Source organism: Sinohyriopsis cumingii, chromosome 14, assembly GCF_028554795.1.
Source record: "Sinohyriopsis cumingii isolate HCF-2022 chromosome 14, ASM2855479v2, whole genome shotgun sequence".
Lineage (NCBI taxonomy): Eukaryota > Metazoa > Mollusca > Bivalvia > Unionida > Unionidae > Sinohyriopsis > Sinohyriopsis cumingii.
Window position 1 is genome coordinate 7,588,051 of NC_142974.1, and position 12,605 is coordinate 7,600,655.

Sequence of the window (12,605 nt, forward strand, 5' to 3'; positions counted from 1 at the left end):
AGTAAAAATTTAAGTGATTTACACTATTAAGAAATCTATTCCTAATAGCCCTAAATGACCTATCGAATATTCCATATGATTTCCAATAGTCTTGAATGTCCTGATTTTCCACAATGATAGAATCAAGAATGTCTTTGAATGAATAAAATTAATCGCAAAGCCATGTTTTAGTCCAAAATGTTAATGAACACTTTGTATGTAATTACAATGAATAATTTAAAGAAATAATTGCTCTCAAATTATGCCTGAATATAACTACAAACTCTGATCCTAGATTCCTGAAGACTAATATTAATATGATACAAGAATGAACAATAATTGTTTATCAAACCTTTTAATATACAAGCCCAATTGACCTATGATGCAATAGATTGTTCTGGAATTTCCAAATTTCCAATGTAAAATTACAGCAATTTGTCAGAAGGTTCTCTTCAGAACATGCTAAGCTTGTCAATGGGGTTAGGCCTTGAACTCAGGTTTATCCTGTTTACTTCATAGAATCGTGACAAAAATTAGGTAGGCACAGCCCTCAATCATGGATGAAGGTCAATCACACAATATTATTAAATATATGTATATATAACAGACTAATTATTAAATTTACCAGAAAATGTGTATTTTTTTCACTCTGGATTTTCTTCTGTTTTAGTGTCAGTATTATCTTGCCATGATTAACTGGTTTCCTCTCGAACTAATTATTTATGAATCATTTTTGTTCTTTTCAGAAGACTATACTATTGAATTTTATGCAATAACCAGATTTTATTTACCCCTCTGATTTTAGACTGTGATTATTAATTTACAACAAGCTCACTTACAATCTTGAAAATGCACTATATTGATTGGATTTTCTATTAAATTCATATAGCGAAGTTATATTTGACCACATGGTGTTAGGGACTGATATAATGTAAATAGACCCTTGGGCAATCTTTCAGTTATACATGTTCAGGTAATAAGCTTCCACTCCTTCCACTTTGTACTTTATAGAGGGGACCCCGAGTGGCACAGTGGTCTAAAGCGCTTTCCGTTATGGATCACCTCTGTCTGCGTGGGTTCGAGTCTAGGATTCGGCCAATGTGGGTTTTTTGAGAAAGTTTGCCAGTAGCTTCTCATGGGTTGGTGGTTCTTCCCGGGGTTTCCCGGGTTCTTCCTCCACCATTAATACTGGCTGCCATGTATAGCCTATCATGTCTGAAAAATGGCATTAAACCCCACAACAACAACTTTATAGAGTGTTTAACCAGTTGAGATAACATAATAACCAAAGAAGTCTAGTTGTTGACACCTCTGTAGATTGCCCAACAAAGAATCAATATAGAACAAGACCTAATTACTTTTGACTTAGTTTTAGTTTGTGACCCCTCTATTGATTGTCCAAGAAAGAAACACAGTAAACTAGATGAAGTGACTTTTGAATTTAACTTGTGGTGTTTATTTGACAGTTTAATGAATAAACAAATAAAAGACCATTCTGTATACGTTACGGATCACTGCCATCTCACCTCTGTCTGCGGCGGTTCGAGTCTAAGATTCAGCCAATGTGGGCATGTGAGAAAGCTTGCCAGTAGCTTCTCGTGGGTCGGTGGTTCTTTCCGGGCTTTTCCGGGTTCTTCCTCCACCATTAATACTGGCCGCCATGTATAGCCTATCGTGTGCTGAAAAATGGCGTTAAACCCCACAACAACAACAACAACAACCATTCTGTATAATATTTGAGATGCCCTATGACCAATATCCAGTACCTCAGAGCATGTGCTCATCAAATCCTTTGCTCAGCCAGACAGGTACAGTACATAACAGTGGTTTATGGGTCCCTGATTCCTTTGACCTATAACTGATGTATTTCATATTAATTATTTTTTTCCTTTTATCTGTTAGGACTATATGCTTATGCTTATTTAGGCAGTTTTTTACCTGAAGCTTTTGTGCATATTTTATATTTACATTTTTTATTTCTGGAACTTAACATTTTATTGGCACTGTAAAAATGTGTCAGTTCTTTTTATTATTTTAAAAACAGTATTGTGGTTTCATAAATATTTTCATTTGTGTAAAAGATTAATACTAGAGTTGTGTTTGTAAAATATATGGCCCTATTGTCGTCTAAATATGAGATGTCCAAATGGGTCAGAAAAAGATAACAGCTTCATTACTGGCTTGAAAATACAATCAGCTCATCTTCTTATGCATTGGTCTACCTTAAGAGACTTTTGCTTATCTTTGCTAACAATGTGTCATCAGAAAAGATAAAGTATGCAAAGGTAAAAAATGTGTAAAAAGGAAAGAAAAGACCAGTTGAAATAACCTGAAAATTTGAACAGATCATCTATGTGCAAATAATCTTTCCAACTTTGTCTGCCTCAAGCAGTATTTTTTTAACCTTCCTTAAAGAATCTCATCCCAAACATTGAAAAACCTGACTGCTAGCAGTAGAGCATTAAATGACAATTAGATGGGATAATTTGTTAAGACCAGTAAACATGTTTTGGTGAGAAATTTGCCACACTATTAATTCATGAGAGTTTAATTGTCATGGGGTTTTGGTTGCTACGAACCACAAATTCAGGTACAGTAATTATGATCCTTCTGTGCAGGCACACAAATTCACAAACAGTTATTGGTCTATGCTGGCACACAAATCCACATAAAAATGATCCATCAATCCACAAATGATCCATCTGTGTAGGTACACAAATTCACCAACAATGATCCATCTTGAGTAGAAACACAAAATTCACAAACAGTTATTGATCTATGCAGGCACACAAATCTGCAAACAGTCCACAGATAATTATCCTTCAGTGCAGGTGCACAAATCCATAAACAATTAGCCATTGTACAAGCACACAAATCCACAAATAGTTGATCATCTCTGCAGGCACATAAATCCACAAACAATGATCCATCTGTGAGGTATACAGATCCATGAACATCTGTATGTTCAGGCACACAAATCCACAAAAAGTTGTCCATCTGTGCAGGTACACAAATGCACAAACAGTTATCCATCTGTACAGGTACACAAATCCACAAACAATTTCCCATCTGTGCAGGTACACAAGTCCACATAAAGTCATCCATCTGTGCAGGTACACAAATCCACAAACAATTTCTCATCTGTGCAGTTACACAAATACACAGATTTAAGTAATAACATTAGTGACAGCCTTTTTATTAACAAAGAAAACTCGTTCCCACTCTGGTGGTCTAAAATGTTAGTGTGTCCACCTTCGTTGTGGGAGGTCGCAAGTTTGAAACCAGGCCAAGTCATATAAAAGACTTATAAAAATGGTACTAGCAGTTGAAAAACCTTGCTTGGTAAGAGGTTAGTCTTAGGACCTGTCAGCCTGATGTCAGGATATTGTTACTGGGTTGGATATGATGCTAGATGTATATGGCATAAACTGCCACACTGCAGACATCATAGTGATATGATGAAAATTGTTAAAGCTACATTAAAAAATCTAAAACATACACATGTATATCATTCAGACTGTAAACTGTTTTCTTTCTACATGCATGAAATTCATACTCAGAACATAAACTTGTTTCTTATTTGCTGATTTTTTCCCCATCAAGATTCATTGTCAGAATCATGCAGTATTTTTTCCATACTGAATGACTTCATATTGCATGACACAGGTCGGAAAATAGTATTGTGTATTAGGAACTACATTGTTTTAAAACAATGTACACACATGTAGCATATGCTTTACCTTTTAGTTTGTTAGATTTATTTGTGGATGATCTAAAGAAGCTGTTATGTCTGCTTGAAAGTAGCGATGATAAAGAGAATGATGTGGATGAGTTTACTGAGTCACAAATGAACTTCTCAAACAAGCAAATCAAATGAACATGACAGTCACAGTGTCGACAAGAAACGTGAGAAATGCAGTATTGATAATACCATTCTGATCATTTATACAGTTATTTAGAGAAATGTTCGTAGCTTTTCAGAGATAGAATGGTTCAGACCAATGCTCACTGGAATCTAAAAAAGCAGCATAGAAAAGGATATTGAAGCTAAAGGCTATTGCATATCTATCAGAGACATACCATTTTATAAGTCAAAGTACTAAATCAGAGAAAAAATTGCAACTGAAGGTTTTGGTAGAAAAGTAAGAACTTCAGCCAGTAGGCCAAGATGACGAAGAGTTCTTACTTCTGCTGGCTGAATGGACTGTGACCAGCTTCTTTGCAGTTTTCCACATGAAGGTTTTTAATACAGTGTTTCAGATTTAGGCTAAAGATATAAGTCATATAGGTCATTATATAGCTGTGGTCCCTACAAAGAACATGCATGTAACAAGGCATAAGTACGTCTTCTTTAGCTGGTAATAAAATTGGCAAACAATATACACCACTCCCTCGATAACTTGCATCCTGATAACTCACAAACCTGCTTATAACATGGACTTGGGTGTGGATCCCATTTTTTAAAACCGAAAATACCTCAAAAATGTATCCCTATTTGTTGAACTTGAAGTAAATCGCGATCAAAATTGGTTACGGAAACTTTGATGCATCGCTCGTTTTATTGTTGAAAACGGTAGATAGGACCTGGAAATTTTAATCAACACTATGAAATATCAAATTTAAAAATAGCTGATACAATTTTTTACATTTTCTTTCCAAACGACATTCCTAGTGCACCGTAGTTAACGTTACGTAAGGAAATTTCGATCCATGAAAATGTCACTTATGCTGAGTGGAGGCAGTACTTTAATAAATAAACACAAATTAAATAATTTTTCTATCAAGTGAAATTTGTGTTCTAGTTCCATCTTTTAGTTCCTTTTAAGTATACTCATCATAAATGCAATGTGTCCTCTTGTAATTAAACGTAAAATGCATCACCGTAACAGCTATGTCTGCGAGCGTTTCTCTGAGAACCTAATTAAGTGCCAACCGTGTTTTGATAACTGACTTGTGGAAGTATTTGTTGTATTGTTGCACTGAATTAAAAGCTGGCCTCCTTTGTATTATCACATTAATTATGTCTTTTGAATAATAATAAAAGGAGGTGGAATAAAAGAAAAGTTAAACGGTACAAAAATTGGACTAACTTAAAATCTAGTGGTCTCTCTCATATGTCGGGTGAACTCACTTCATTTGATCAATTGAACACTGTAATAAACGTTATTGTGTATGTAACAAAAACTACTTAATTTAACCAACTCTTTCATAACTGTGATCAAAGATAAAAAGGCAGAAAAGCGAAATGAATTCTTCGTAAAATAAAGAGCTTGATTTCACAGATATGGATCATTGTGGGCAAGCAGGTTTCAGAGAATTCTTGAACTAGCATTTAGAGATATCCTCAGGGATGATAAGAAATTTCAGTATTACTTCCAATGAAATCATGACATTAACATTGTTCCAACAGAACAATAAAAATATTTGATGTAGATATGTCACGAAATAAATGTTGATTGTTTTTGGAGAAAAAAAAGGATTCTTGTTTGCTGGTGTATCAACAGTTAGTCTAGTTACCAAATTGTGGACTAATGATTTGGCAAGTTACTATTAAACACCACTACGTGAACCAGACTCATCAAAAAAACAAAAAGCAGTGATGTAATACACAGATTTTATGTATACACATAATGGTTGTTCAAACCAGTTAAAATGATCTTTCATATGTTGGATATTTTGAAGAAAAAATGTTATTTAAACAGAATAACGAACAACTTCATTAGAAAAAGCACATTATTAAAAATTATTATTGACGTGATTGTAAAATGAGGATTTAGTCATTCAACAGCCCAGTTCCCTAATGCCGCTCCCCCCCTACGGTTTTCTCAATGTCAAAGCAATTTTGTTTCAATTTGTGGAGGTCCCTCTGTAACTCGTGCCTCGCTTATAATGCGGTCTATGTTTGTGGACCCCGTTGTGTGCGAGTTATCGAGGGAGAGGTGTACTTATATTTTTACGTCTTGAATTTCCTCAAAATGTACTTTCTTAGTTATGCAATCCAGATTATGAGATGTGTCATGGGTTCTAAAACTTGATTACGCACTCCAAAATTGTACTGTAATTTCAGCTACCCTTACAACTGCAATCTTATTCTCCTTACTGCTCGCAAGATAAAATGATCGTGATATTCCATAGCATCTTTTTGATAATTTCAGTTAAAAGAGTTTATATTTTTCGACATCATGATTTCAAACAATCACTGACAGAACAGAAACACACATGCAGCTGATTCAAGGCAGGTCCCTCCATGCTCAAACTACATGTACTTTGTATGGAATTAACACAGCTAATAAACCCAGACCATCACAAGCAGAAAAGCAGAATTGAGTAGAAATGACAAGAAAAAGAAAAATGCATCCATTCCAGACTGACTGGAAAAATTGTTACAATTTGCAATAATGCTCAGTATGACTCTTGATTTCAATTTTAACTAGACCATAACGACAAGTCTTCTTGAAACTAACATTGAGTGCATGACGAAGTTTAAAGGTCACTGGGCAGTGCTGTGTGCATGTTAATATTGTTGCTGTGTATTGATCAATGTATGGTTATGTATTTATTTTGGAATACAGCATCAGTTCAGTTACTTTGTTTCTTATTGTATATTCTTTTTATTATTAATCCTTAGGTAGAAAAACAAACTGTATATATAATAAAAAGATTACTGCATAGAGTATAACTCAGAAAAACTTGTCCATACAAATGCAGTAACCTATAAATATTCTTGTATGTACATTTACTGTAAACTTACGTTTTTGTTTGTGCATAATTCATTGTATAAACATTTTTGTTCTTACATGTGTTTCAGTAATATCAGATATATTTTATTAAAGAATGTAGTCCTTATAAGCTATAAGAAAAACCTTTCATTCTTCCTGTTTTCCAGGTCCCGGTGTGAACAAAGCTAAGATATATTACAGCAGTTTGGAGGAGGGTAAAGGACAAAATGACTTGACAAGGAACCAACAAAGTGAACATGATATTCTTGTAGACAATGAGCAGCTGGATCCTCCAAGTTACAACTCACTTGAAAAGGTGTAAATGACATTAAAGACTTTCTGTATCGATTACATTACCTGATCACTTCAGCCCGTAGGGCAGGTAATTTATAAGAGTTATTTCCCTTTAGTGGACGTATATATTCTACATAAATGGGAAAACAGTGTTTTTTAGTCAGCCATCTGCAGGAATTGGTGTTTACTAGCAGAGTTTATTTCCTGATGTTATTATGATTGCAGAGAAACATAATTCATTTTCAATAAATTTTCTTGCCTGTTTACCCAGCATACAGTAAAGTGTGTTCATGCCATATTTCAGATATAGTACAGTGCTTAAAATTACGAAGTATTAATTAAATTATTGGGGTCAAGTCGTAATATTATCTCTGTATATCCACAGTTTGAATAAAGTACTGTATTAGTGAGAGAAAAAATGACTTGGTTTACGGTGGTTTCTTGTAAATAAGTTAAACACCATACTCCCATTGTTCATTCCGCTGATATTCCTTTCGAATTTTAGCAGGAGGAAATAATTCCACATCATGTCTTTCACTTATTTCATGCTCACTTTAAGATTTGAGATTAATGTTTAAGTGGTATGCTTTTTACTGTATTAATGCTGATATTATTGACATAAATATTGTGTGTGATAAAAAAAACTATTCCAAAGTCGAATTTAGCAGGAAAATTTAATCTTCTTTGTTTTTTTTTTAAAACTATGTAAAACACGTAATAATGCATCTGATATATTTAAATTATGACACCTATCATGAATAGATTCAAGGGTGTTAAAGTGATGCATTTACAAATATAAGTTTATTCTGGGACATCTTTTTGTTAATAACTGTTATTCTTCAAGGCATCACCACATGGTGGTAAAGCTAAAATTTCATGATGGGTTTTTATGGATCTATTATTATGAACCTTAGTCAATTTATTCCATGACATAATCAAACTTTTGACCTTGAAGTCAAGGTCACACATTTTACATCAGTGCTTTATTTATAAGGTCAGTATGCAGGGCTTGAGCTCTTTGTTTTTTTTTTACCACAACCTCCTTTCAACTAAAATTTTAAATTATGCTTTGTAAGACTAGAATGAGCTGTAAGTATACTGCATACAAATGTTATCAAAGTTACATTTATTTAAATAAGAATGAAGCTGATGTAATTTGTGTAAAATGAGCTATCTAATACTGTTATAACCAAATTTTAATTTTAATTTTTTTTGAAGTTTTTACAATATAAGCATCATTGTAAATTATTAATGATTTATATCATTATCAAAGACTGTACCAATTTTGAAAACATTATTTTTGTCTCCTTATCGCATTAATTGAGATTATCTATTAATAAATATAATCTTGTTGTAGCATAATTTTATTTTCATATAAGTGTCGATTCATAACTGACTTATTTGATAATAGTATATGCAACAAGTGTACATACTTTTGGGGTTTATATTTATTTAGAATTTTTAAACTCCAAAATTAGGTTGCAATGTGTTGTTATCTGATCTTATTATGTATTGACCATGATGTCAAAATGTAATGAATGTAATAAATACTTTTTGAAACTTGCAAAAGACAATAATGATTGTTTCACACACACACACATACTTAAGGTGCCGAGAAATACTTAGGAAATTAGTTTGGTTTATTGGTTTTAACAGCACTTTGAACTCATTATTAGCTCTATCACACCAAGGAAATGGGATCTAAGTGCACACCAGGGGGCTGATGCAGATGGCCTGGGTGGGAATCAAAACCTGTGACCTTTGGATTAGGGGTCCAATGTTCTTCCAGCTGAGTTACCATGGCACTGTTTAATACTTAGGACATGAAAGTGACATGCCACCAAAACATATAATGACTATATGTGTCAAGTTTGTAGCATATGAGGGAAATGTCACATGAGTCAAGTACATATTTTGAAATAAGACACGGAAGTACCATATGAGGGAAATGTCACATGAATCAAGTACATATTTGAAATAAGACACGGAAGTACCATATGAGGGAAATGTCACATGAATCAAGTACATATTTGAAATAAGACACGGAAGTAACATATCAGGGAAATGTCACATGAATCAAGTACATATTTGAAATAAGACATGGAAGTACCGTATCAGGGAAATGTCACATGAATCGAGTACATATTTGAAATAAGACACGGAAGTACCATATGAGGGAAATGTCACACGAGTCAAGTACATATTTGAAATAAGACACGGAAGTACCATATGAGGGAAATGTCACATGAATCGAGTACATATTTGAAATAAGACACGGAAGTAACATATCAGGGAAATGTCACATGAATCGAGTACATATTTGAAATAAGACACGGAAGTACCATATGAGGGAAATGTCACATGAATCAAGTACATATTTGAAATAAGACACCAAAGTACCATATCAGGGAAATGTCACATGAATCGAGTACATATTTGAAATAAGACACGGAAGTACCATATGAGGGAAATGTCACATGAGTCAAGTACATATTTGAAATAAGACACGGAAGTACCATATGAAGGAAATGTCACATGAATCGAGTACATATTTGAAATAAGACACGGAAGTAACATATCAGGGAAATGTCACATGAATCAAGTACATATTTGAAATAAGACACCGAAGTACCATATCAGGGAAATGTCACATGAATCGAGTACATATTTGAAATAAGACACGGAAGTACCATATGGGGGAAATGTCACATGAGTCAAGTACATATTTGAAATAAGACACGGAAGTACCATATGAAGGAAATGTCACATGAATCGAGTACATATGTGAAATAAGACACGGAAGTACCATATGAGGGAAATGTCACATGAATCGAGTACATATTTGAAATAAGACACGGAAGTAACATATCAGGGAAATGTCATATGAATTGAGTATATATTTGAAATAAGATATGGAAGTACCATATCAGGGAAATGTCACATGAATCAAGTACATATGTGAAATAAGACACGGAAGTACCATATGAGGGAAATGTGACATGAATCAAATACATATTTGAAATAAGACACGGAAGTAACATATCAGGGAAATGTCACATGAATCGAGTACATATGTGAAATAAGACACGGAAGTACCATATGAGGGAAATGTCACATTAATCAAGTACATATTTGAAATAAGACACGGAAGTAACATATGAGGGAAATGTCACATGAATCAAATACATATTTGAAATAAGACATGGAAGTAACATATCAGGGAAATGTCATATGAATTGAGTATATATTTCAAATAAGATATGGAAGTACCATATCAGGGAAATGTCACATGAATCAAGTACATATGTGAAATAAGACACGGAAGTACCATATGAGGGAAATGTCACATGAATCAAATACATATTTGAAATAAGACACGGAAGTAACATATCAGGGAAATGTCATATGAATTGAGTATATATTTGAAATAAGATATGGAAGTACCATATCAGGGAAATGTCACATTAATCAAGTACATATGTGAAATAAGACAGGGAAGTAACATATCAGGGAAATGTCACATGAATCAAGTACATATTTGAAATAAGACACGGAAGTACCATATCAGGGAAATGTCACATGAATCAAGTACATATTTGAAATAAGACACCGAAGTACCATATCAGGGAAATGTCATATGAATTGAGTACATTATTTTAAATAAGACACGGAAGTAACATATCAGGGAAATATATTCCATAAATCGAGTAAATATTTGAATTGAGCAATGGAAGTTTTAGGAGATAGGCTCATTGTATAAATGAATTAAATTAAAACCAAACTCTCCAACCAGATTAGACCTTCATATAAACACTGAAATGAGTGTAATGTAATGTACAACACCTTAGATCTTACTGAAAAACTGATCCATGCAGAGTAGGTGTCATCTTTTAAGGACAACATACAAAACAATTTGAAAAACCATGGGGTAGTGTTGGAAAGTCTTGACATTTGCAATACATACAAATACTGTTAATTCAAATATTGTTTTATTTTCATACCTCTATTCCCATTCAGAAATGCATATATGGTATGCACTGTTTATCTGTTTCATGGCATTATTCATTATGCAATGTTCAAATCTACAATTATATAGATTTTATTGTAAAAATATTACAGGTACATCCCAATGAAAGTGAAATGTCCATCAGTGTTGTTTACATTGAGTGCTGAATAGCAAGTATATTGCTTCCATTTTAGTGCATGTCCAAACAATCTGTATTTGTATTAATATTGTGTTTTACTGCATTAACACAGTGTTTGACACAGTTAAAGACTTGATTGAATTTGTATAGTTTTTTATGTTGGATTTAAATCTCAATTGATATTGATGAAGTTGTGTGCTGATAAGCCCTTGGCTTGTGTAGGAAGAATTTTTTATTTAAAATGTGACAATCTTTTGATGAAGCTGTGAGTTGATACTTGCGCAATGCCAATTAACAGAGGGTGGTTATTTGAACTCCCTGTGATCTTGCCTCAAAATTTACACCTGTATGATCAAAGTTTTACTTACAGAGCCCAAGCTAAGTTTGCCTGCATATGAGAGTAAAGCCAAAGAATCAGATTTAGAAAACATTTACATTGACGAGTTACCATGATTAGGTGATGATGTGAGCATTTTGGAACTTTATTAGACAAAGAGGATGAATTCTTGGACTTTTTACCTGATGACATTAGACATTGACATTGATAGGATACTGTGAATCACAAATGTTTGGACCCAACTGTCATTGTTTATTTGTAAGATATGTGAAATTAACATATTAACAAATATTGTGAATTGAATCATTCTGAACTTCTGGGGGTTTTTTTGGCCATTATGTGATATATAATATAATTCATGAAATTATTATATAAATGATTTTAAAATGTCGAGCAATATGGATTCTTATGGATTTTGCTAATTGAAGATGGACAGGTTGTAGGTTGTCATTTTATTTGTGATATATTCCACTAAATAATTCAGTTATATACTACACTGTATTTGTCTTTATTTTTTCTTTCTATCTATCTGTTTGTTCACTTTGGATTGTTTATTTTTCCAGAGTGCTATTTTGACTCACTAATCACAAGTCACCCCTTCATCTGGGCTTTAAAAAATTGGCTTTTTGCAGCCATATAATGGGGCACGGTGGTGGTCCACTTACAGCTGAATTGATTTATTATAATGGAGTATGCACGATATATGAAACTGACAATGCATGTGAACCAACCAAATCTTGATAAAGAAATACATTCTGCATGTATGAAAATACAGTTCTAGAAATTTACAACATACCTGTTCAATCCTGTGTTTCATCTGGCATTCAGTACATATGTTCAGTCCATATTCCAGTATCAAACACCCAGATTTGAACTACTAATGTGTCTTCTTTTACATCCACATTTGATATTTTTAGATACATGAATAAAACTTTTATAAATGCCAATTTGTTTTGAATCTTATTCATACAATATGGCTAAAAATTGGTTTAAAATGTAAAGGAAGAGGTATGTAATAAATACAAAACCACATGTTTTCTTCTAAGATGGGGGAAAGAAGTTGTTTGATATGGATAATAAATACATATCAACCTGAAATTCTCCGTTATATCCTTACACTATATCAGATTT

At 33.3% G+C, this 12,605-nt stretch overlaps 1 protein-coding gene across 1 annotated transcript in view; it reads left to right on the forward strand.

The window, feature by feature from the left end:
* Positions 1–11,968, forward strand: part of LOC149783157 (NPC intracellular cholesterol transporter 1-like) — a 92,459-nt gene extending 80,491 nt beyond the window's left edge. The window contains exon 22 of the mRNA XM_089931393.1: positions 6,866–11,968. Coding sequence (XP_089787519.1) covers positions 6,866–7,020 — 155 coding nt within the window. The 3' untranslated portion in view covers positions 7,021–11,968. The remainder of the gene's footprint in view (positions 1–6,865) is intronic.
* Positions 11,969–12,605: the final 637 nt, after the last annotated feature.